At 42.8% G+C, this 22986-nt stretch overlaps 1 protein-coding gene across 1 annotated transcript; it reads left to right on the top strand.

The window, feature by feature from the left end:
• Nucleotides 1-14409: 14409 nt before the first annotated feature.
• LOC127542677 (uncharacterized) lies at nt 14410-20529 on the top strand. Its single transcript, XM_051968435.1, has 2 exons — nt 14410-14837; nt 17116-20529. Exon 2 carries the CDS (start codon nt 18739-18741, stop codon nt 19789-19791), a length of 1053 nt encoding a protein of 350 aa, XP_051824395.1. The 5' UTR covers nt 14410-14837; nt 17116-18738; the 3' UTR covers nt 19792-20529.
• The last annotated feature ends 2457 nt before the right edge of the window (nt 20530-22986 follow it).

Raw genomic sequence — 22986 nt, 5'->3', positions numbered from 1 at the left:
CTCTCTTCATCTCTTTTCATTTTTTCTCTCTTCCTCTATCTTTCCCTCTCTCTCATCTTCTCTTTTTCTCTCTTCTTAGCTCTTCCTCTCTCTCCTTCTCCTCTTTTTCCCTCTCCCTTCTTCTCTCTCTCTCTTCCACTCTACATTTTTCTGTCTCTTCCACTCTGTCTTTCTCTTCCTCTTTTTCTTTTTCTCTTTTCCTCCCTGTCTCTTCCACTCTCTAAATTTCTCTCCCTCCCTTTCTTCCTCTTTTCTTTTTTCTCTCCCTCTCTCTCTTGTTCTCTCTTCCTCTCTCTTTCTTCCTCTTTTTCTCTCTCTTCCCCTCCCTCTCTCCTTCTTTCCTCCCTCCCTCCCTCTCTCTCCTCTCTGTTCTCTTTTTCTCTTCCTCTCTCTTTCTCCCTCAATTTTTCTCTCTTCTTCTCCTCTTTTTTCACTCTCTTTTCTACACTGTTTCTCTCTCTCCTCTTTTTCTTCATTTTCTCTCTTCTTCCACTCTCTCTCCCACTCTCTATATTTCTCTCATTCCCTCTCTCTTCCTCTCTTTCTTTCTGTGTCTCTCCCTCTCTCTCTTCCTCCCTCACTTTCTCTTTTTCTCTCTCTTCCTCTATTTTCCTTTTTCCCTCTGCTCCTCTCTCTCCTACTCTCTACTCTCTTCCACTCTATTTTTTTCTCTGTCTTCCACTCTCTCTCCCACTCTCTATATTTCTCTCTTATTTCCACTCCATTTATTCTTTCTTCCACTCTCTCTCCCACTCTTTATATTTCTCTGTCTTATTTCCACTCCATTTTTTCTGTCTTCCACTCTCTCCCACTCCCTATATTTCTTTCTCTTTTCCCTCTTTCCCTCTCTCCCTCTAATTTCTCTATTTCATTTTCTCTCTCCCTCTCTCTTCCTCTATTTCATTTTCTCTCTCCTTCTTTCTCCCTCTCTCTTTTTCTCTCTTCCTTTCTCTCTCTTTTCTTTTTCTCTCTATTCCTCTCTCTTCCCCCTCTCTTCTTCCCTCTCTTCATCTCTCTCTTTCATTTTTCTCTATTCCTCTCTCTCCCTCTCTTCATTTCTGTATTCCCCTCCCCCCTCTCCCTTTCTCCTTCTGTCTCTCTTCCCCTCTTTTTCTTTTTCTCTCTCTTCCCCTGTGTCTGTCTCTCTCTTCCCCTCTTTTTCTTTTTTTTCTCTCTCTTTTTCTCTCTCACCCTCACTCTCTTTCTCTCTTTTCTTTTTCTCTCTATTCCTCTCTCTTCCCCCTCTCGCTTCTTTTCTCTCTCCCTTTCTCCCTCTTTGTCTCTCTCTTTTCTTTTTCTCTCTATTCCCCTTTCTTCTCTCTTTCATTTTTTCTCTTTATTTCTCTTTCTTCCCCCTCTCCCTTTCTCATTCTCTCTCTTTTTCTCTCTCTTCCCCCTCTCTTCATCTCTTTTCATTTTTTCTCTCTTCCTCTATCTTTCCCTCTCTCTCATCTTCTCTTTTTCTCTCTCTTCTTAGCTCTTCCTCTCTCTCCTTCTCCTCTTTTTCCCTCTCCCTTCTTCTCTCTCTCTCTCCACTCTACATTTTTCTGTCTCTTCCACTCTGTCTTTCTCTTCCTCTTTTTTCTTTTTCTCTTTTCCTCCCTGTCTCTTCCACTCTCTAAATTTCTCTCCCTCCCTTTCTTCCTCTTTTCTTTTTTCTCTCCCTCTCTCTCTTGTTCTCTCTTCCTCTCTCTTCTTCCTCTTTTTCTCTCTCTTCCCCTCCCTCTCTCCTTCTTTCCTCCCTCCCTCCCTCTCTCTCCTCTCTGTTCTCTTTTTCTCTTCCTCTCTTTTCCCCTCTTTCTTCTTCTCTTGTTCTTTTTCTTTCTTCGTTTTTCTATCCCTCTCTCCCTCTGTGTCTCTCTTTCTCTATCTCTTCTCCTTCCCCGCTCTCCCTCTGTGTCTCTTTTTCTATGTCTCTCTCTCTCACTCTCCTCTTTGTCTCTCTCATGTCTCTCTACCCCTCTCTTCTTCTTAGACTTTTTTCTCTCTTCCCTTTTCTCACTCTTCTTCTCTCTCTCCTTCCCTTCTTCACACACACACACTCTCTTCCGCTCTCTCTTACACTTTCTATATTTCTCTCTTCCTCTTTCCTCTCTCTCCCACTCTTTTTTCTCTCTCTTCTTCCCTCTCTTTTCTTTTTCTCTCTCTCCCTCTTTTCCTTTCCCCCTCTCTTCCGCTCCCACTCTCTTCCTCCATTTCTTTTTCTCTCTCCCTCTCTCTCCCTCTCTCTTCCTCTCTCTCTTTTTTTCTCTATTCCTCTCTCTTCCCCCTTCTTACTCCCTCCCTTCATCTCTCCATTTCTCTCTCTTCCTCTCTTCATCTCTCTCTTCCTCTCTCTCTTCCCCTGTGTCTGTCTGTCTCTCTCTTCCCCTCTTTTTCTTTTTCTCTCTCTCTTCCACTCTTTTTTCTCTCTCACCCTCCCTCTCTTTCTCTTTTCTTTTTCTCTCGATTTCTCTCTCTTCCCCCTCTCTCTTCTTCTCTCTTTCTTTCTCCCTCTTCCTCTTTTCCTTTTCTCTTTATTACCCTCTCTTCCTCTCATCTCTCTTACATTTTCTATTTCTCTTCCTTCCCCTCTCTCTCTTTTCCTATCTCTCTTTTCTTTTTCTCTCTATCCCTCTCTCTTCCTCCCTCTCTTCATCTCTCTTTTCATTTTCTCTCTATTCCTCTCTCTCTTCCCCCTTCTTTCATGTCTTTTCTTCTCCCTTCTTCTATCTTTCCCTCTCTCCTGTTCTTTTTTCTCTCTATTCCTCTTTTTCTCTCTCCTTCTTTTCTCTCTTTCCCATTCTATATTTTTCTCTTTTCTTCTACTTTTTTCTCTCTTCCCCTGTCTCTCCCTCTCTCTTTCATTTTCTCTCTTCCTCTCTATCTTCTCTTTTCTCTCTATTCCTCTCTCTTCCCCCTCTCTCCCTTTCTCTCTTTTTCTCTCTCTAGCTCTCCCTCTCTCTTCTTCTCTCTCTCTTCCACGCTATACTTTTCTCTCTCTCTTTTTTCCTCTCTCTCCCTTCCTCCCTCTGTCTCTGTCTTCCTCCCTCTCTCTTCCACTCTCTATATTTCTCTCTCCCTTTCTTCCTCTCTTTTCTTTTTTCTCTCCTCTCTCTTCTCTTTTCTCTCTTCCTCTCACTTTCTTCCTCTTTTTCTCTGTCTTCCTCTCTTTCTTCTTCTTTATTTTTTCTATCCCACCCTCTCGTGTTCTTTCTCTTCCTTTCTCTCATTTCACTCTCTTCCTGTCCTCCTCTCACTCTCTATCTTTCCCTCTCTCTTGTCTTCTCTTTTCTTTTCTCTTCCTAGCTTTTCCTCTCTCTTCCTCTTTTCCCCTCTCCCTTCTTCTCTCTCTCTTCCACTCTTTGTCTTATACTCTCTCTTCCTCTTTTTTCTTCTCTCTTTCCTCCCTCTCTCTTCCACTCTCTATATTTCTCTCTCCCTTTCTTACTCTTTCTTTTTTCTCTCCCTCTCTCTCTTCCTCTTTTTTCTCTCTCTCTTCGCACCCTCTCTCCTTCTTTCCGTCCTCCCTCCCTCTCTCTCCTCTCTGTATCTGTCCTCTTTTTTTCCCCTTTGTGTCTCTTCCTCTCTTGCTCTTTTTCTATCCCTCACTCCCTCTGTGTCTCTTCTCCCTCCCTCCCCGCTCTCCCTGTGTCTCTTTTTTTATGTCTTTCTCTCACTCTCCTCTCTGTCTCTCTCATGTCTCTCTTTCCTTCTTCGACTATCTTTTTTCTCTCTCTTCTCTCTCTCCTTCCCTTCTTCACACACACTCTCTTACTCTCTTAACCTTTCTATATTTCTCTCTTCCTCTCTCTCCCTTTCTCCCTCTATTTTCTCTCTTCTTCTCCCTCTTTTTTCTCTCTCTTTTCTACACTGTTTTTCTCTCTTCCTCTTTCTCTTCATTTCTCTCTTTCCTCCACTCTCTCTCCCACTTTCTATATTTCTATCTTTGTCTCTCTCTTCCTCTCTTTCTTTGAGTCTCTCCCTCTCTTTTCCTTTCTCCCTCTGTTCCTCTCTCTCTCCCACTCTCTCTTCCTCTCTCTTCTCTTTTCCTCGCTCTCTCTTCCACTCTATTTTTTTCTATGTCTTCCATTCTCTCTCCCACTCTCTATATTTCTCTCTCTTATTTCCACTCCATTTTTTCTTTCTTCCACTCTCTCTCCCCCTCCCTATATTTCTTTCTCTTTCCTCTCTCCCTCTCTCTTCATGTATTTCTTTTTCTCTCTCCTCTCTCTCTTTTTTCTCTCCCTTTCTCTATCTTTTTCTCTCTATTCCTCTCTCTCTTCCCCCTCTCTTATTCCCTCTCTTCATCTCTCTCTTTTCATTTTTTCTCTATTCCTCTCTCTCCCTCTCCTCATTTCTGTATTCCCCCCCTCTCCCTTTCTCCCTCTGTCTCTCTTCCCTTCTTTTCTATTTCTCTCTCTTCCCCTGTGGCTGTCTCTCTCTTCTCTTTTTCTTTTTCTCTCTTCCTCTCTCTTCCATTCTATCTTTTTCTCTCTCACCCTCCCTCTCTTTCTCTCTTTTCTTTTTCTCTCTATTCCTCTCTCTTCCCCCCCTCGCTTCTTTTTCTCTCTCCCTTTCTCCCTCTTTGTCTCTCTCGTTTATTTTTCCCTCTATTCCCCTCTCTTCCTCGCTTCTATTTCTCTTCTTCCCTCTCTCTTTTCTCCCTCTCTCTTCTTTTTTCTCTCTATTCCTCTCTCTTTTCTCCCTCTCTTCATCTCTTTTCATTTTTTCTCTCTTCCACTCTCTTCATCTCTTTTCCTCTCTCTCTCTTTTCTCCCTCTTCCTTTATCTTTCCCTCTCTCCTGTTCTTTTTTCTCTCTCTTACTCTTTTTCTCCTTCTTTTTTCTCTCTTTCCCATTCTATATTTTTCTCTCTTCTACTCTCTCTTCCACTTTTTCCCCTTCTCTTTCTTCCTCTGTGTCTTCTTTTTTCTCTCTATTACTCTCTCTTCCCCTCCCTCCCTCTCTCTCTTCTTCTACTTTACCTCTCTCTTCTTCTCTTTTCTCTCTCTTTCTAGCTCTCCCTCTCTCTTCTTCTTTTCTTTCTCGCTTCCACTCTATATTTTTCTCTCTTTTTTCCTCTCTCTCCCTTCCTCCCTCTGTCTCTGTCTTCCTCCCTCTCTCTTCCACTCTCTATATTTCTCTCTCCCTTTCTTCCTCTCTTTTCTTTTTTCTCTCCTCTCTCTTCTCTTTTCTCTCTTCCTCTCACTTTCTTCCTCTTTTTTCTCTGTCTTCCTCTCTTTCTTCTTCTTTATTTTTTCTATCCCACCCTCTCGTGTTCTTTCTCTTCCTTTCTCTCATTTCACTCTCTTCCTGTCCTCCTCTCACTCTCTATCTTTCCCTCTCTCTTGTCTTCTCTTTTTCTTTCTCTTCCTAGCTTTTCCTCTCTCTTCCTCTTTTCCCCTCTCCCTTCTTCTCTCTCTCTTCCACTCTTTGTCTTATACTCTCTCTTCCTCTTTTTTCTTCTCTCTTTCCTCCCTCTGTCTCTGTCTTCCTCCCTCTCTTTTCCACTCTCTCCCTTTCTTCCTCTCTTTTCTTTTTTCTCTCCCTCCCTCTCTTCTTTTTTCTCTCTTCCTCTCTTTGTTCCTCTTTATTTTTTCTATCCTGCCCTCTCTCTTCCTTTCTCTCATCTCACTCTCTTCCTGTCTTCCTCTCCCTCTCTTTTTTCCTCTCTATCTCTTCCTCTATCTTTCCTCTCTCTCATCTTCTTTTTTCTCTCTCTTCCTAGCTTTTCATCTCTCTCCTCTTCCTCTTTTTCCCTCTCCCTTCTTCTCTCTCTCTCTTCCACTCTATATTTTTCTCTCTCTTCCAGTCTCTGTCTTTTACTCTCTCTTCCTCTTTTTTCTTCTCTCTTTTCCTCCCTGTCTCTTCCACTCTCTATATTTCTCTCTCTCCCTTTCTTCCTCTTTTCTCTCTCTCTCTCTCTCTGGTTCTCTCTTCTTTTTTCTCTCTCTCTTCCCCTCTCTCTCTCCCTTCTTTCCTCCCTCCCTCTCCTCTCTTTCTCTTCCTCTGTATCTCTTCCTCTCTTTTCCCCTCTTTCTTCCTCTCTTGCTCTTTTTCTCTCTTCGTTTTTCTATTCCTCTCTCCCTCTGTATCTACCTTTCTCTGTCTCTTCTCCCTCCCTCCTCTCCCTCTGTATCTCTTTTTCTATGTCTCTCTCTCACTCTCCTCTTTGTCTCTCTCATGTCTCTCTACCCATGTCTCCTTCTTCGACTATCTTTTTTCTCTCTCTTCCTTTTTCTCTCTTCTTTCTCTCCTTCCCTCCTTCACACACACTCTCTTCCTCTCTCTGTTACACTTTCTATATTTCTCTCTTCCTCTCTTCATCTCTCTCCCTCCCTTTTTCTTTTCTTTTTCTCTCTATTCCTCTCTCTTCTTTCTCCCTCTTTCTCCCTCTTCCTCTCTCTCTTCCTTTTTCTGTCTATTCCCATCTCTTCCTCTCATCTCTCTTTTCATTTTTCTCTCTATTTCTCTTCCTTCCCCTCTCCCTTTCTCCCTTCCTCTCTTTTCTTTTTCTATTCCTCTCTCTTCCTCCCTCTCTTTCTCTCTTTTCTTTTTCTCTCTATTTTCTCTCTCTTCCTCCCTCTCTCTTCCACTCTCTATATTTCTCTCTCCCTTTCTTCCTCTCTGTCTTTTTTCTCTCCCTCTCTCTCTCTTCCTCCTGTTCTTCTTTTTTCTCTCTTCCTCTCACTTTCTTCCTCTTTTCTCTCTCTTCCTCCCTCTTTCTTCCTTTCTTTTTTCTATCCAGCCCTCTCTTCCTCTCTCTCCTCTCGCTTTCTTCCTGTCTTCCTCTTCCTCTCTTTTTTCCCCCTCTCTGTCTCTTCCTCTATCTTTCCCTCTCTTTTTTCTCTCTCTTCCTAGCTTTTCCTCACTCTGCTCTTTCTCTTTTTTCCCTCTCCCTTCTTCTTTCTCTCTCTTCCACTCTATATTTTTCTCTTTTCCATTCTCTGTCTTTTACTCTCTCTTCTTTTTTCTTCTCTTTTCCTCCCTGTCTCTTCCATTCTCTACAATTCTCTCTCCCTTTCTTCCTTTTTCTCTCCCTCTCTCTCTTCTTTTTTCTCTCTTTCTTCCACTTTTCTCTCACCTTCTCTCTTCTTTCTCTCCCCCCTTCTTTCCTTCCTCCCTCCCTCTCTCCCTCTCTGTTTCTGTCCTCTTTTTCTCTGCCTCTTTATCTCTTCCTCTCCTTTCCTCTCTATCTTCCTCTCTCTCTTCTGCTCTTGCTCTTTTTCTCTCTTCCTTTTTCTATCCCTCTCTCCCTCTATGTCTCTCTCTCTCTGTTTCTTCTCCCTCCCTCCCCGCTCTCCCTCTGTGTCTCTTTTTCTATGTCTCTCTCTCACTCTCCTCTCTGTCTCTCTCATGTCTCTCTACCCCTCTCTCCTTCTTTGACTGTTTTTTCTTCTCTTCTTTTTTCCTGTCTTCTTTCTCTCTCCTTCCCTCCTTTACACACACTCTCTTCCTCTCTCTCTTACACTTTCTATATTTCTCTCTTCCTCTCTGTCCCTTTCTCCCTCTCTTTTTCTCTCTTCCTCACTTTTTTCTCTCGTTCTTCTACTCTTTTTTCTCTCTTCCTCTTTCTCTTCATTTTTCTCTTTTCCTCCACTCTCTCTCCCACGCTCGATATTTCACTCTCTCTCTTCTCTCTCTCTCTTCTTCCCCTCTCTTTCTATTTTTCTCTCTCTTCTTCTCTTTTCCTTTCTCCCTCTCTTCTTCTCTTTCTTTCCCACTCTCTCCCTTCCTCTCTCTTCTCTCTTCCACTTTATTTTTTCCTCTGTCTTCCACTCTCTCTCCCACTCTCTATAATTCTCTCATTTCCACTCCATTTTTTCTTTCTTCTACTCTCTCTCTCTCACTCCCTATATTTCTTTTCTTTTTCTCTCCTCTCTCTCTCTTCCTCTCTCTCCTTCTCTCTTTTTCTCTCTTCCTCTCTTTCTTCCCTTGTCTTATCCCCTCTCTTCATCTCTCTCTTTTCTTTTTCTCTCTATTCCTCTTTCTCTCTCTCTTACTCACTCTCTTCATCTCTCTATTCCTCTCTCTCTCCCTTTCTTCCTCTCTCTCTTCCCCATTTTTTCTTTTTCTCTCTCTTCCACTCTATCTTCTTCTCTCTCACCGTCCCTCTCTTTCTCTTTTTTTCTCTATTCCTCTCTCTTCTCTCTTGCTTCTTTTCTCTCTCCCTTTCTCCCTCTTCCTCTCTCTTTTTTTCTCTCTATTCCCCTCTCTTCCTCTCATCTCTCTTCCATTTTCTCTCTATTTCTCTTCCTTCCCCTTTCTCTTTACCTAGCTCTCTTTTCTTTTTCTCTCTATTCCTGTCTCTTTCCCCCTCTCTTCATCTCTCTTTTCATTTCCTCCCTGTTCCTCTCTCTTCCCCCTTTCTTCCTCTCTTTCTTCTCTCTTTCTTCATCTCTTTCTTCTTTTTTCATCTCTTTCTTCTCTCTCTTCTTCTATCTTTCCCTCTCTCCTGCTCTTTTTCTCTCTCTCCTTCTCTCTCTCTCTTACCCATTCTATATTTTCTCTCTTTTCTACTTTTTCTCTCTCTTCTCGTCTCTCTCTCTTTCCTTTTCTCCCTGTCTTCTTTTTCTCTCTCTTCCTCCTTCTCTCTCTCTTCTTCTACTTTGCTCTCTCTGTTCTTCTCTTTTTCTCTTTCTAGCTCTCCCCTCTCTCTTCCACTCTATATTTCTCTCTCTCTTTTTTCCTCTCTCTCTTCCTCTCTCTTTCTCTGTCTTCCTCCCTTTCTCTTCCACTCTCTATATTCCCCTCTCCCTTTCTTCCTGTCTATCTTTTTTCTCTCCCTCTCTTCTTTTTCTCTCTTCCTCTCACTTTCTTCCTCTTTCTTTCTCTTCCTCTCTCTTTCTATTTTTTCTATCCCGCCCTCTCTTCCTTTCTCTCATCTCACTCTCTTCCTGTCTTCCTCTCTCTTTTTTCCTCTCTCTCTCTCTTCCTCTATCTTTCCCTCTCTCTTGTTCTTTTTCTCTCTCTCCTTCTCTTTCTCATTCTATATTTCTCTCTCTCTTGCACTTTTTTCTCTCTCTTCCTTGTCTCTCTCTCTTTTCATTTTCTCTCTCTTCCTCTCTGTCTTTTTTCTCTCTATTCCTGTCTCTTCTCCTCTTTCTCCCTCTCTCTTTTCCCTTTTTCTCTCTCTTTCTAGCTCTCCCTCTCTCTTCTTCTCAGTCTCTCTCTTCCACTCTATATTGTTCTCTTTCTCTCTTTTTTCCTCTCTCTCTTCCGCCCTTTGTCTTTGTCTTCCTCCCTCTCTCTTCCACTCTCTATATTTCTCTCTCCCTTTCTTCCTCTCTTTCTTTTTTCTCCCTCTCTCTTCTTTTTCTCTCTTCTCTCTCTTTTCTCTCCCTTCCCCCTCTCCTTTCTTTCATTCCTTCCTCCCTCTCTCTTCTTCTTTTCTCTCTCCTTCCCTCCTTCACACACACACTCTCTTCCTCTCTCTCTTACACTTTCTATATTTCTCTCTTCCTCTTTCCTCTCTCCCTTTCTCCCTCTCTTTTTCTCTTTCTCTTACCGTCTCTCTTCTCTCTTTTCTTTTTCTCTCTATTCCTCTTTCTTCTTCACTCTCTCTCTTTCTCCCTCTTCCTTTCTCTGTCTCTGTCCTCTTTTTTCTCTTCCTATTTCCCCCCATCATCCTCACTTGCAAGTTTTCTCTCTTGTTCTTTTTCTCTCTTTCTTTTTCTGTGCCTCTCTCTCTGTGTCTCTCTCTCTGTGTCTCTTCTCCCTTCCTCCCCACTCTCCCTCTATGTCTCTTTTTCTGTCTCTCTCTCACTCTCCTCTCTGTCTCTCTCATGTCTCTCTACCCCTCTCTCCTTCTTCGACTATCTTTTTTCTCTCTCTTCTTCTTTCTCTTTCCTTCCCTCCTTCACACACACTCTCTTCCTCTTTCTCTTACCCTTTCTATATTTCTCTCTTCTTCTTTCCTCTCTCTCCCTTTCTCCCTCTCTTTTTCTCTCTTCCTCACTTTTTTCTCTCTTCCTCTTTTTTCTCTCTCTTCTACTCTTTTTTCCTCTCTCTTCCTCTTTCTCTTCATTTCTCTCTTCCCCCACTCTCTCTCTCTCCCCCTCTCTCTTCCTCTCTTTCTTTCTGTCTCTCTCTCTTGTTCCCTCTCTTTTCTCTCCCTCTTTTTTCCTTTCTCCCTCACTTCCTCTCTTCCTCACTTTTTTCTCTCTTTCTCTTTTTTCTCTCTCTTCTACTCTTTTTTCTCTCTCTTCTCTTTCTCTTCATTTCTCTCTTCCCCCACTCTCTATATCTCTCTCCCCCTCTCTCTTCCTCTCTTTCTTTCTGTCTCTCTCTCTTGTTCCCTCTCTTTTCTCTCCCTCTTTTTTCCTTTCTCCCTCACTTCCTCTCTCTTCTTCTCCCACTCTCTCTCTTCCTCACTCTCTCATCCACTCTATTTTTCCTCTGTCTTCCATTCTCTCTTACACTCTCCATATTTCTCTCTCTCATTCCACTCCATTTTTTCTTTCTTCCACTCTCTCCCACTCCCTATATTTCTCTTTCCCTCTCTCCCTCTCACTTCCTCTATTTCTTTTTCTCTTTCTCTTTTCTTTTTCTCTCTATTCCTCTCTCTCTCTTCCCCTCACTTATTCCCTTTCTTCATCTCTTTTCTTCTTTTTTCATCTCTTTTCTTCTCTCTCTTCTTCTATCTTTCCCTCTCTCCTGCTCTTTTTTCTCTCTCTCCTTCTCTCTCTCTCTTACCCATTCTATATTTCTCTCTTTTCTACTTTTTTCTCTCTCTTCTCGTCTCTCTCTCTTTCCTTTTCTCCCTGTCTTCTTTTTCTCTCTCTCTCCTCTTTCTCCCTCTCTTTTTCTCTTTCTAGCTCTCCTCTCTTTTCTTCTTTTTCTCTTTCTAGCTCTCCCTCTCTCTTCCACTCTATATTTCTCTCTCTCTTTTTCTCTCTCTCTTCCTCTCTCTTTCTCTGTCTTCCTCCCTTTCTCTTCCCCCTCTCTTACTCCCTCTCTTCATCTCTCTATTCCTCTCTTTCCCTTTCTCCCCCCTCTCTCTTCCCCTCTTTTTTCCTCTTTTCCCCTGTGTCTGTCTCTCTCTCTCTTTCTTCCCCTCTTTTTCTTTTCCTCTCTTCCTGTCTCTTCCACTCTATCTTTTTCTCTCCTTCCCTCCCTTTCTCTCTTTTCTTTTTTCTCTCTTTCTCTCTCTTCCCCCTCTTCTTCTCTCTTTCTCCCTCTTCCTCTCTTTCTTTCCTTTTTCTCTGTATTCTTATCTCTTTCCCCCCTCTCTTCCTCCCTCTCTTCATCTCTCTTCTCATTTTCTCTCTGTTCCTCTCTCTTCCCCCTCTCTTCATCTCTTTTCCTCTCTCTCTTCCTCTATCTTTCCCTCTCTCCTGCTTTTTTTCTCTCTCTATTCCCCTTTTTCTTTCTCTCTTTCCCATGCCATATTTTTCTCTCTCTCTTCTACCCTCTCTTCCACTTTTTTCCCTCTCTTCCTTCCTCTCTCTCTTCCTGTCTCTCTCTCTTTCCTTTTCTCCTTCTTCCTCTCTCTGCTTTTTTTCTCTGTATTCCTCTCTCTTCCCCTCTTTCTCCCTCACTCTCTTCTTCTATTTTTCCCCCCTCTCTTTCTAGCTCTCCTCTCTTTTCTCTCTCCTCCATTCTATATTTTTCCCTCTCTCTTTTTTCCTCTCTCTCTCTCTTCCTCCCTATCTTCTTCCCTCTCTCTTCCACTCGCTATATTCTCTCTCCCTTTCTCCCTCTCTTCCTTTTTTTCTCCCTCTCTTTCATCCTCCCTCTCTTCTTTTTCTCTCTTCCTCTTTCTTCTTCTTTCCTCTCTCTTCCTCTCTTTCTCTTTATTTTTTCTATCCCGCCCTCTCTTCCTCTCTCTTCCTTTCTCTCATCTCACTCTCTTCCTGTCTTCCTCTACCCCTCTTTTTTCCTCTCCATCTGTTCCTCTATCTTTCCCTCTCTCTCGTCTTCTCTTTTTCTCTCTCTTCCTAGCTTTTCCTTCTTCTTCCTCTTTTTTCCTTCTTCTTTCTTCTCTCTCTCTTCCATTCTATATTTTTCTCTTTCTTCCACTCTCTTTCACTCTTCCTCTTTTTTCTTCTCTCTTTTCCTCCCTCTCTCTTCCACTTTGTATATTTCTTTCTCTCCCTTTCTTCCTTTTTTGTTTTCTCTCCCTCTCTCTTCTTTTCTTTCTTCCTCTCTCTTTCTTCCTCTTTTTCTCTCTCTCTTCCCCCTTCTTTACTCCCTCTCTCCCTCTCTGTTTCTGTCCTCTTTTTCCCTTCCTCTGTATCTCTTCCTCTCTTTCCCCATCTTTCTTCCCCTCTTGCTCTTTTTTCTCTTCGTTTTTCTATCCCTCTCTCCCTCTGTGTCTCTCTCTCTGTCTCTTCTCCCTCCCTCCCCACTCTCCCTCTGTGTCTTTTTTTCTATATCTCTCTCTCACTCTCCTCTCTGTCTCTCTTCCCGTCTCTCCTTCTTCAACTATCTTTTTTCGCTCTTCCTTTTTCTCTCTCTTCTTTCTCTTCCTTCCCTCCTTCACACACACTCTCTTCCTCTCTCTCTTACACTTTCTATATTTGTCTCTTCCTCTCTCTTTTTCTCTCTCTCCCTCCCTCCCTTTCTCTTTTCTTTTTCTCTCTATTACTCTCTCTTCACCTTTCTCTCTTCTTCGCTCTCTCTTTCTCTCTTTTCTTTTTCTCTCTATTCCCCTCTCTTCCTTTCATCTCTCATTTTCTCTCTATTTCTCTTCCTTCCCCTCTGCCTTTCTCCCTCTCTCTCTTTTCTTTTTCTCTCTTCCTCTCTTTCTTCCTCTTTTTCTCTCTCTTCCCCTCCCTCTTCCCTTCTTTCCTCCCTCCCTCCCTCTCCTCTCTTTCCTCTTTTTCTCTTCCTCTGTATCTCCTTCCTCTCTTTCCCTGCTTTCTTCCTCTCTTGCTCTTTTTTCTCTCTTCGTTTTTCTATCCCGCTCTCCCTCTGTGTCTACCTTTCTCTGTCTCTTCTCCCTCCCTGCTCTCCCTCTGTGTCTCTTTTTCTATGTCTCTCTCTCACTCTCCTCTCTGTCTCTCTCATGTCTCTCTTCCCGTCTCTCCTTCTTCGACTATCTTTTTCTCTCTTCCTTTTTCTCTCTCTTCTTCTCTCTCTCCTTCTCTCCTTCACACACACTCTCTTCCTCTCTCTCTTACACTTTGTATATTTGTCTCTTCCTCTCTCTTTTTCTCTTTCCCTCCCTCCCTTTCTCTTTTCTTTTTCTCTCTATTCCTCTCTCTTCTTCGCTCACTCTTTCTCCCTCTTCCTTTCTCTCTTTTATTTTTCTCTCTATTCCCCTCTCTTCCTTTCATCTCTCTTTCATTTTCTTTCTATTTCTCTTCCTTCCCCTCTGCCTTTCTCCCTCTCTCTCTTTCTTCTCTCTTTTCTTTTTCTCTCTTTTCGTCTCTCTTCATCTCTTTTCATTTTCTCTGTTCCTCTCTTCCTTCTCTCTTCATCTCTTTTCCTCGCTCTCTTTTCTCTCTCTTCCTCTATCTTTCCCTCTCTCCTGTTCTCTCTCACCTTTTTCTCTCTCTCTTCTCTCTCTTTTCTTTTTCTCTCCTTCCCTCCCTTTCTCTCTTTTTTTCTCTCTCTCCCACTTTTTTCTCTCTCTTCCTCTCTTCCCCTGTCTCTCTCTCTTTTATTTTTCTCTCTTCCTGTTTTTTTCCTCTATTCCTCTCTCTTCCCCTCTTTTTACCTCTTTTCTCCTTCTCTTTTTCTCTCTCTTTCTAGCTCTCTCTCTCTTCTTCTTCTCTTTTCTCTCTCTTCTACTCTATACTTTTCTCTTTTCTCTCTTTTTCCTCTATCTCTCTTCCTCCCTCTCTCTTCCACTCTATATTTCTCTCTCCCTTTCTTCCTCTCTTTTTTTTTTCTCTCCCTCTCTCTTCCTCCCTCTCTTCTTCTCTCTTCCTCTCACTTTCTTCTTTTTCTCCTTCCTCTCTCTTTCTTCTTCTTTATTTTTTCTATCCCACCCTCTCTCCTTCTCTCTTCCTTTCTCTCATCTCACTCTCTTCCTGTCTTCCTCTACCCCTCTTTTTTCCTCTCCATCTGTTCCTCTATCTTTCCCTCTCTCTCGTCTTCTCTTTTTCTCTCTCTTCCTAGCTTTTCCTTTCTTCTTCCTCTTTTTCCTTCTTCTTTCTTCTCTCTCTCTTCCATTCTATATTTTCTCTCTCTTTCTCCCTCTCTTCTTCTCTCTTCCTCTCTCTTTTTTCCTCTCTCTCTTCCACTCTCTTTCACTCTCTCTTCCTCTGTTTTCTTCTCCTTTTTCCTCCCTGTCTCTTCCACTCTCTATATTTCTCCCTCTCTTTTTCTTCCTTTCTTTTTTCTTTCCCTCTCTCTTCTTTTTCTCTCTTCCTCTTTCTTTCTCTTTTTCTCTCTCTCTTCCCCCCTCTCTTCTTTCCCCTCTCTCCTCCTCTCTCCCTTCTTTTCCTCTCTCTCTCTTTCTCTCTCTCTCTCCTCCCTCCTCTGTCTGTGTCTTCTTTTTCTCTTCCTCTCTTTCCCCCATCTTCCTCTCTTGCTCTTTTTCTCTCTTTTTTTCTATGCCTCTCTCCCTCTGTGTCTCTCTCTCCGTCTCTTCTCCTCCCCGCTCTCCCTCCGTGTCTCTTTATCTGTGTCCCTCTCTCTCTCTCATGTCTCTCTACCCCTCTCTCCTTCTTCAACTATCTTTTTTCTCTCTCTTTTCTTTCTCTTCCTTCCCTCCTTCACACACACTCTCTTCCTCTCTCTCTTACCCTTTCTATATTTCTTTCTTCCTCTCTTTCCTCTGTCTCCCTTTCTCCCTCTCTTTTTCTCTCTTCCTCTCCCTCTTTTTCTCTCTCTTCTTCTTTCTCTTCATTTCTCTCTCTCCTCAACTCTCTCTCCCACTCTCTATATTTCTCTTTCACTCTCTCTTCCTCTCTTCTTTCTGTCTCTCTCCCACTCTCTCTTCCTCGCTCTCTCTTCCACTCTATTTTTCCTCTGTCTTCCATTCTCTCTCCCACTGTGTCTCTCTCTCTCTCTCTCTCTCTCTCATTTCCACTCCATTTTTTCTTTCTTCCACTTTCTCTCCCACTCTCTATATTTCTCTTTCCCTCCCTCCCTTTCTCTTTTCTTTTTCTCTCTATTCCTCTCTCTTCTTCGCTCATCTTTCTCCCTCTTCCTTTCTCTCTTTTATTTTCTCTCTATTCCCCTCTCTTCCTTTCATCTCTCTTTCATTTTCTTTCTATTTCTCTTCCTTCCCCTCTGCCTTTCTCCTCTCTCTCTTTTCTTCTCTCTTTTCTTTTTCTCTCTTTTCGTCTCTCTTCATCTCTTTTCATTTTCTCTGTTCCTCTCTTCCTTCTCTCTTCATCTCTTTTCCTCGCTCTCTTTTTCTCTCTCTTCCTCTATCTTTCCCTCTCTCCTGTTCTCTCTCACCTTTTTCTCTCTATTCCCTCTCTTCCTTTCTCTCTTCTTCTTCTCTTTTCTCTCTTTCCCATTCTATATTTTTCTCTCTCTCTCCCACTTTTTTCTCTCTCTTCCTCTCTTCCCCTGTCTCTCTCTCTTTTATTTTCTCTCTTCCTGTCTTTTTTCCCTCTATTCCTCTCTCTTCCCCTCTTTTTCTTTTTCTCTCTTCCACTCTATCTTTTTTCTCTCTCTCCCTCCCTCTCTTTCTCTTCTTTTTCTCTCTATTCCTCTCTCTTCTTCTCTCTCTTCCTTTCTCCCTCTTCCTCTCTCTCTCTTTTTCTCTCTATTCCCCTCTCTTCCTCTCATCTCTCTTTCATTTTCTCTCTATTTCTCTTCCTTCCCCTCTCCCTTTCTCCCTCCCTCTCTTTCTTTTTCTTCCTCTATTCCTCTCTCTTTCCCCCTTCTCTTCCTCCCTCTCTTCATCTCTTTTCATTTTCTCTCTGTTCCTCTCTTTCCCCCTCTCTTCCTCTCTCTTTCCCCTCTCTCCTGTTCTTTTTTCTCTCTCTCCTTTTTTCTTCATTCCTCTTTTTCTCTGTCCTTCTCTCTCTCTCTCCCATTCTATATTTTTCCCTCTCCTACTGTCTCTTCCACTTTTTTCTCTCTTTCTTCCTCTCTCTCTTCCCCTGTCTCTCTTCCTCTGTCTTCTTTTTCTCTCTATTCTTCTCTCTTCCCCTTTCTCTTTTCTCTCTCTTCTACTCTATACTTTTCTCTTTTCTCTCTTTTTTCCTCTATCTCTCTTCCTCCCTCTCTCTTCCACTCTATATTTCTCTCTCCCTTTCTCCTCTCTTTCTCTTTTTCTTTTTCCCTCTCTCTCTCCCCCTCTCTTCTTCTCTCTTCCTCTCACTTTCTTCTTTCTCTCTTCCTCTCTCTTCTTCTTCTTTATTTTTTCTATCCCACCCTCTCTCCTTTCTCTCTTCCTTTCTCTCATCTCACTCTCTTCCTGTCTTCCTCTCCCTTTCTTTTTCCCCCTCTCTATCTCTTCCTCTTTCTCCTCTTCTTTTTCTCTTTCCCTTCTTCCCCTCTTTCTCTTCCACTCTTTTTTCTCTCTTTTCCACTCTCTTTCACTCTCTCTTCCTCTGTTTTCTTCTCCTTTTTCCTCCCTGTCTCTTCCACTCTCTATATTTCTCCCTCTCTTTTCTTCCTTTCTTTTTTCTTTCCCCTCTCTCTTCTTTTTCTCTCTTCCTCTTTCTTTCTCTTTTTCTCTCTCTCTTTCCCCCCTCTCTTCTTTCCCCTCTCTCCTCCTCTCTCCTTCTTTCCTCTCTCTCTCTTTTCTCTCTCTCTCTCCCTCCCTCCTCTGTCTGTGTCTTCTTTTTCTCTTCCTCTCTTTCCCCCATCTTCCTCTCTTGCTCTTTTTCTCTCTTTTTTTCTATGCCTCTCTCCCTCTGTGTCTCTCTCTCCGTCTCTTCTCCTCCCCGCTCTCCCTCCGTGTCTCTTTATCTGTGTCCCTCTCTCTCTCTCATGTCTCTCTACCCCTCTCTCCTTCTTCAACTATCTTTTTTCTCTCTCTTTTTCTTTCTCTTTCCTTCCCTCCTTCACACACACTCTCTTCCTCTCTCTCTTACCCTTTCTATATTTCTTTTCTTCCTCTCTTCCTCTGTCTCCCTTTCTCCCTCTCTTTTTCTCTCTTCCTCTCCCTCTTTTTCTCTCTCTTCTTCTTTCTCTTCATTTTCTCTCTCTCCTCAACTCTCTCTCCCACTCTCTATATTTCTCTTTCACTCTCTCTTCCTCTCTTTCTTTCTGTCTCTCTCCCACTCTCTCTTCCTCGCTCTCTCTTCCACTCTATTTTTCCTCTGTCTTCCATTCTCTCTCCCACTGTGTCTCTCTCTCTCTCTCTCTCTCTCTCATTTCCACTCCATTTTTTCTTTCTTCCACTTTCTCTCCCACTCTCTATATTTCTCTTTCCCTCCCTTCTTCTTTCTTCCTCTATTTTTTCTCCCTTCCTCTCTTTTTCTTTTTCTCTCTCCCTTCCTCTCTTTTCTTTTTCTCTCTATTCCTCTCTCTCCCTCTCTTCATCTCTCTATTCCTCTCTCTCTCTCTCCCTTTCTCCTCCTCTTCTCTTTCCCTCTTTTCTTTTTCCCTCTCTTCCCCATCTGTCTGTCTCTCTCTTCCCTCTTTTTCTTTTTCTCTCTTCCACTCTATCTTTTTCTCTCTCTCCCTCCCTCTCTTTCTCTTCTTTTTCTCTCTATTCCTCTCTCTTCTTCTCTCTCTTCCTTTCTCCCTCTTCCTCTCTCTCTCTTTTTCTCTCTATTCCCCTCTCTTCCTCTCATCTCTCTTTTCATTTTCTCTCTATTTCTCTTCCTTCCCCTCTCCCTTTCTCCCTCCCTCTCTTTTCTTTTCTTCCCTCTATTCCTCTCTCTTTCCCCCTTCTCTTCCTCCCTCTCTTCATCTCTTTTCATTTTCTCTCTGTTCCTCTCTTTTCCCCCTCTCTTCCTCTCTCTTTCCCTCTCTCCTGTTCTTTTTTCTCTCTCTCCTTTTTTCTTCATTCCTCTTTTTCTCTGTCCTTCTCTCTCTCTCTCCCATTCTATATTTTTCCCTCTCCTACTGTCTCTTCCACTTTTTTCTCTCTTTCTTCCTCTCTCTCTTCCCCTGTCTCTCTTCCTCTGTCTTCTTTTTCTCTCTATTCTTCTCTCTTCCCCTTTCTCTTTCTCTCTTCTTCTTCTCCTTTTCTCTCTTCCACTCTATATTTTCTCTTGCTCTCTTTTTCTCTCTCTTCCTCCCTCTGTCTCTGTCTTCCTCCCTCTCCCTTCCACTCTCTATTTCTCTCTCCCTTTCTTCCTCTCTTTTCTTTTTTCTCTCCCTCTCTTCCTCCATCTCTTCTTTTTCTCTCTTCCTCTCTCTTTCTTCTTTTTCTCTCTCTTCCTCTCTTTCTTCCTCTTTATTTTTCTATCTCATCCTCTCTTCCTCTGTCTTTCTTTCTCTCATTTCACTCTCTTCCTGTCTTCCTCTTCCTCTCTTATTTCCCTTTCTATCTCTTCCTCTATCTTTCCCTCTCTCCTCTTCTCTTTTTCTCTCTCCTCTTCCTCTTTTTCCCTCTTCCTTCTTCTCTCTCTTCCACTCTATATTTTTCTCTCTTCCACTCTCTCTTCCTCTTTTTTCTGCTCTCTTTTATTCCCTCTCTCTTCCACTCTCTACATTTCTCTCTCTCCCTTTCTTCCTCTTTTCTTTTTTTTTCTCTCTCTCTCGTTCTTTCTTCCTCCCTCTTTCTTCCTGTTTTTTTCCTTTCTCTTCTCCCCCCTTTTTTCCTCCCTCTCCCCTTTTTTTCTCTTCCTCTCTTGCTCTTTTTCTCTCTTCCTTTTTCTATCCTTCTCTCCCTCTGTGTCTCTTTCTGTGTCTCTTCTCCCTCCTGCTCTCCCTTTATGTCTCTTTTTCTATGTCTCTCTCTCACTCTTCTCTCTCTCATGTCTCTCTCCTCCCCCCTCTCCTTCTTCGACTATCTTTTTTCTCTCTTTTCTTCTTTCCCTCTCCTTCCCTCCCTCATACACACTCTCTTCGTCTCTTACACTTTCTATATTTCTCTCTTCCTCTCTTTCCTCTCTCCCCTTTCTCACTCTATTTTTCTCTCTTCCTCTCCCTCTTTTTCTCTCTCGCTTCTACTCTTTTTCTCTCTCTTCTTCTTTCTTTTCATATCTCTCTTCCTCCACTCTCTCTTCCACTCTTTATATTTCTCTCTTCCTCTCTCTTCCTCCCTCTCTTTCTTTATTCCTCCCTCTCCCTCTCTTCGCCCTCTCTTACTCCCTCTCTTCATTTCTTTATTCCCCTCTATCTCTCCCTTTTTCCCTCTCCTTCTCTTCCCCTCTTTTCTTTTTCTCTCTCTTCCCCTGTATGTCTGTCTCTCTCCCTTTCTCCCCCCTCTCTCTTCACCTCTTTTCTTTTTCCCTCTCTTCCCCTGTGTCTGTCTCTCTCTTCTCTTTTTCTTTTTCTCTCTTCCTCTCTCTTCCATTCTATCTTTTTTCTCTCTTCCTCCCTCTCTTTTTCTCTCTTTCCTCTCTCTTCCCCCCTCCTTCTCTTTCTTCCTCCCTCTATCTTCCTCTCTCTCTTTTCTTTTTCACTCAATTCCTCTTTCTTCTTTTTCTCTCTATTCCTCTCTCCTCTTTTTCTCTTTCTTCCTCTCTTTCCCTCTTTTTCTCTCTCTCTCTCACTTTTTTCTCTCTCTTCTTTTGTCCTCTCTCCCCCTCTTTTCCTCCCTCTCTTTTTCTCTCGCTCTCCCTGCTTCTCTCCCTCCCTCCCTCTCTCTCTTCCCCCTCTCGTCTCTTTTTTCTCTCTTCTTCTCTGTCTCTCTCCCTCTCTCTCTACCTCCCTCTGCCCCTCTCCTCCTCCCTCTCTGTCTATTTTTGTCTCTCTTCCTTCTCTCTCTTTTCTCTCTGTATTTTTTCTCTCTCTCTTCCTCTCTTTTCTTCCTCTCTCCCTCTCTTTCACTCTATAGTTTTCTCTCTCTTCCTTTCTTTCTCTCTTCCACTGTCCCTCCCACTCTGTATATTTTTCTTTCCCTCTCTCTCCCGCTCTTAGTCCCTCTCTTTCTTTCTCTGTCTCCCTCTCTCTTTTTCTCTATTCCCCCCTCTCTGTCTCCCTCTCTCCCTTTCTTTCTCTCCCTCCCTTTATTTTTTCTGTCTCTCTTCCTCTCTTTTTCTCTCCCTTCCTCCCTCCCTCTCTCTGACTTTTTTCTGTTTCTTTTCCTCTCTTTTTCTCTCTCTTCCTCCCTCTCTCTCTTTTTTCTGTCTCTCTTCCTCTCTTTTTTCTTCCCCTCTCCCTTCCTTCCCCCTCTCTCTTCTTCTCGTTCTTTTTCTCTCTTCCTCTCTCTCTTCCACTCTCCCTCCCACTCTATATTTCTTTCTTTCCCTCTCTTCTTCTCTTTTTTTTCTGTCTTCCTCTCTCTCTTCCTCCATCTCTTTCTTCCTCTCTCTATTCCTCTGTCTTCCCCCTCTCTTTTTCTTCTCTCTTTCTCCCTCTCTTCCTCTTTCTTCTTTTCTTTTTCTCTCTTCTTCTCTCTTCTATTCCTCTCTCTCTTCCCCCTCTCTCTTCATCTCTTTCTTCCTCTCTCTCTTCCTCTTTTGTATCTGCTATCTTTCCCTCTCTTCTTCTTTTTCTCTCTCTCTTCCTCGCTTTCTCTCCCTTTCTCTCTCTTCCACTCTATATTTCTTTCTCTTCCTCTCTCTTTCTCTGCCTCTTCCTGTGTTTCCTTCTCTCTCTCTTTTTTTTCTTCCTCTTTTTCCCTCTCTCTCTTCCTCTCTCTTTTTCTCTCTTCTATTCCTCTCTCTCTTCCCCCTCTCTCTTCATCTCTTTCTTCCTTTCTCTCTTCCTCTTTTGCATCTGCTATCTTTCCCTCTCTTCTTCTTTTTCTCTCTCTCTTCCTCGCTTTCTCTCCCTTTCTCTCTCTTCCACTCTATATTTCTTTCTCTTCCTCTCTCTTTTTCTCTGCCTCTTCCTGTGTTTCCTTCTCTCTCTGTCCTCTTTTTTTCTTCCTCTTTTTCCCTCTCTCTCTTCTTCTCCCTTCTCTCTCTCTTCCACTCTATAGTTCTCTCTCTCTTCTTCTCTCTCTCTCTTCCATTCTATAATTTTCTCTCTCTTCTACTCTTTTTCTCTCTTCCTCTATCTCTTTTCTTTTCCTTTCTTTCTCTTTCTCTTCCACTCTCCCTCTCACTTTCTATATTTCTCTCTTTTCCTCTCTCTTCCTTCTTTTTCTCTCTCTTCCCCTCTCTCCTTTTTGTCTCTATTCCTCCCTCTCTCCCTCTCTCTCTCTTCCTTTCTCCCTCTCTCTCTTCCTCCCTCTCTCTCTCTTCCACTCTATTTTTTTCTGTCTTCCACTCTTTCTCCCTCTCTTTCTTTTTCTCTCTCCCTCTCTCTTTTCTTTTTCTCTCTATTCCTCTCTTCCCCTCTCTCCTTCTTTCTTTTTCTCTCTTCCTCCCTCTATTTTCCTCTCTTTTTCTTTTTCTTTCTATTCCTCTCTCTCTTCCCCTATCTCTTTTTCTTTTTCTCTCTCTTCTCTCTTCCCCTTCTCCTTCTTTCTTTCTCTCTCTTCCTCCATCTTCCTCTCTTTTTCTTTTTCACTCTATTCCTCTTCTCCTTTTCTTTTTGTCTTTTCATCTTTCTCTCTCTTCCTCTTTTTCTCTCTCCCTCTCCCTCTTTTTCTCCCTCTCCCTCTTTTTCTCTCTCTTCTCTTTTTTCCCCTCTTTCTCCCCCTCTGTTTTCCTCCCCCTCTCTCTCCTTCTCTCTTTTTCTCTCTCTCCTTCTTTCATTTTCTCTCTCCCTCCCTCTCTCTTCTCTCCCTCATCTCTCTCTCTGTCTCTTTTTCTCTATCTTCTTTTCTTTGCCTCTCTCTTCCTCTGTTTCTCTCTCCCTCTCTCTCTTCCTTCCTTCCCCTTCTCCCCCTCCCTCCCTGTCTGTTTTCTGTCTCTCTTCTTCTCTTTTTCTTTCTCTCTTCATCTCTCTCCCTCTCACCCTCTCTTTTCTTCTCTCTCAGTCCCACTCTATATTTTTCTCTTTCCTACTCTCTTTCACTTTTCTCTCTTCCTCTCTCTCTTCCACTCTCTATATTTCTTTCCTTCTTTCTTCTTTCTCTCTTTCTTTTTCTTTTTCTCTCTTTCTTATCTCTTCCTCTCACTTTTCTCTCTCCCTCTCCCTCCTTTTCTCTCTCTTCCTTTCTCCATCTTTTTCTCTCTCTTCCTCCCTCTCTCTCATTTTTTCTCTCCCTCCCTCCCTCCCCATCTCACACTCACTTCCTCTCTCCCTGTCTTTTTTCTGTCTCTCTGCCTCCCTCTCTCTCCCTTTTTTGTGTCTCTCTTCCTCTCTTCTCTTCTCTCTCTCTCCCTCCTTCTCCCTCTGTCTTCCACTCTCTCTCTCTAACATTATTTTCTCTCTCTCTTAATCTCTCTCTCCCTCTCTTCTACTCTATAGTTTTCTCTCTTTCACTCTTTTTCTCTTCTCTCTCTCTTCATCTTTTTCTCTCTCTCCCTCTCCCTCTTTTTTTCCCTCTCCCTCTTTTTCTCTCGCTCTTCTCTTTTTTCCTCTCTCTCCCCCTGTTTTCCTCCCTCTCTTTTTCTTTCTCTCTTTTTCTCTTCTTCTATTTTTCTCTCCCTTTCTCTATTTTTCTCTCTCCCTTCCACTCTCTATGTTTCTCTTTCTTCCACTCTCTATTTTCCTCTTTTTCTTCTCTTTTCTCTTCTACTCTCTATTTTTCTCTCTTCCTCTCTCTCTTTTTTCCATTCTCTATTTTTCTCTCTCTCCCCGTCTCTCTTTTTCTCTCTCCCACTCTCTTCCCCTCCTTCCCTCTCTCTGTCTCTTTCTTTTTCTTTCTTTCTGTCTTTTTTTTCTCTCTCTCTCCCTCTCTCTCTTCCCCTCCCTACCTCCGTCTCTGTCTCTGTCTCTCTCTGTCCCTCTGTCTCTCTCTCTCTTCCACACTCTATTCTCTCTCTCTTCCACTCTCTATTTTTCTCTCCCGCTTTCTCTTTTTCTCTCTTCCCCTCTCTATTTTTCTCTCTTCCATTCTCTACTTTTCTCTCTCTCTTCCACTCTCTATTTTTTCCTCTCTTCCACTCTCTATTTTTCCCCTCTCTCTTCCACTCTCGATTTTCTCTCTCTTCCACTTTCTCTTTCTCTCTCTCTCTCTCCCCCCTCTCTTTTT

This window comes from Antechinus flavipes, chromosome X (genome assembly GCF_016432865.1).
Source record: "Antechinus flavipes isolate AdamAnt ecotype Samford, QLD, Australia chromosome X, AdamAnt_v2, whole genome shotgun sequence".
In the NCBI taxonomy this organism is placed as follows: Eukaryota; Metazoa; Chordata; class Mammalia; order Dasyuromorphia; family Dasyuridae; genus Antechinus; species Antechinus flavipes.
This window is presented reverse-complemented; position numbering and strand designations above follow the sequence as displayed.

Bases quoted from the DNA above. Each gene is read 5' to 3' on its own strand.
- LOC127542677 (XM_051968435.1), top strand. From the start codon at position 18,739: ATGTCTCTCTCTCACTCTTCTCTCTCTCATGTCTCTCTCCTCCCCCCT.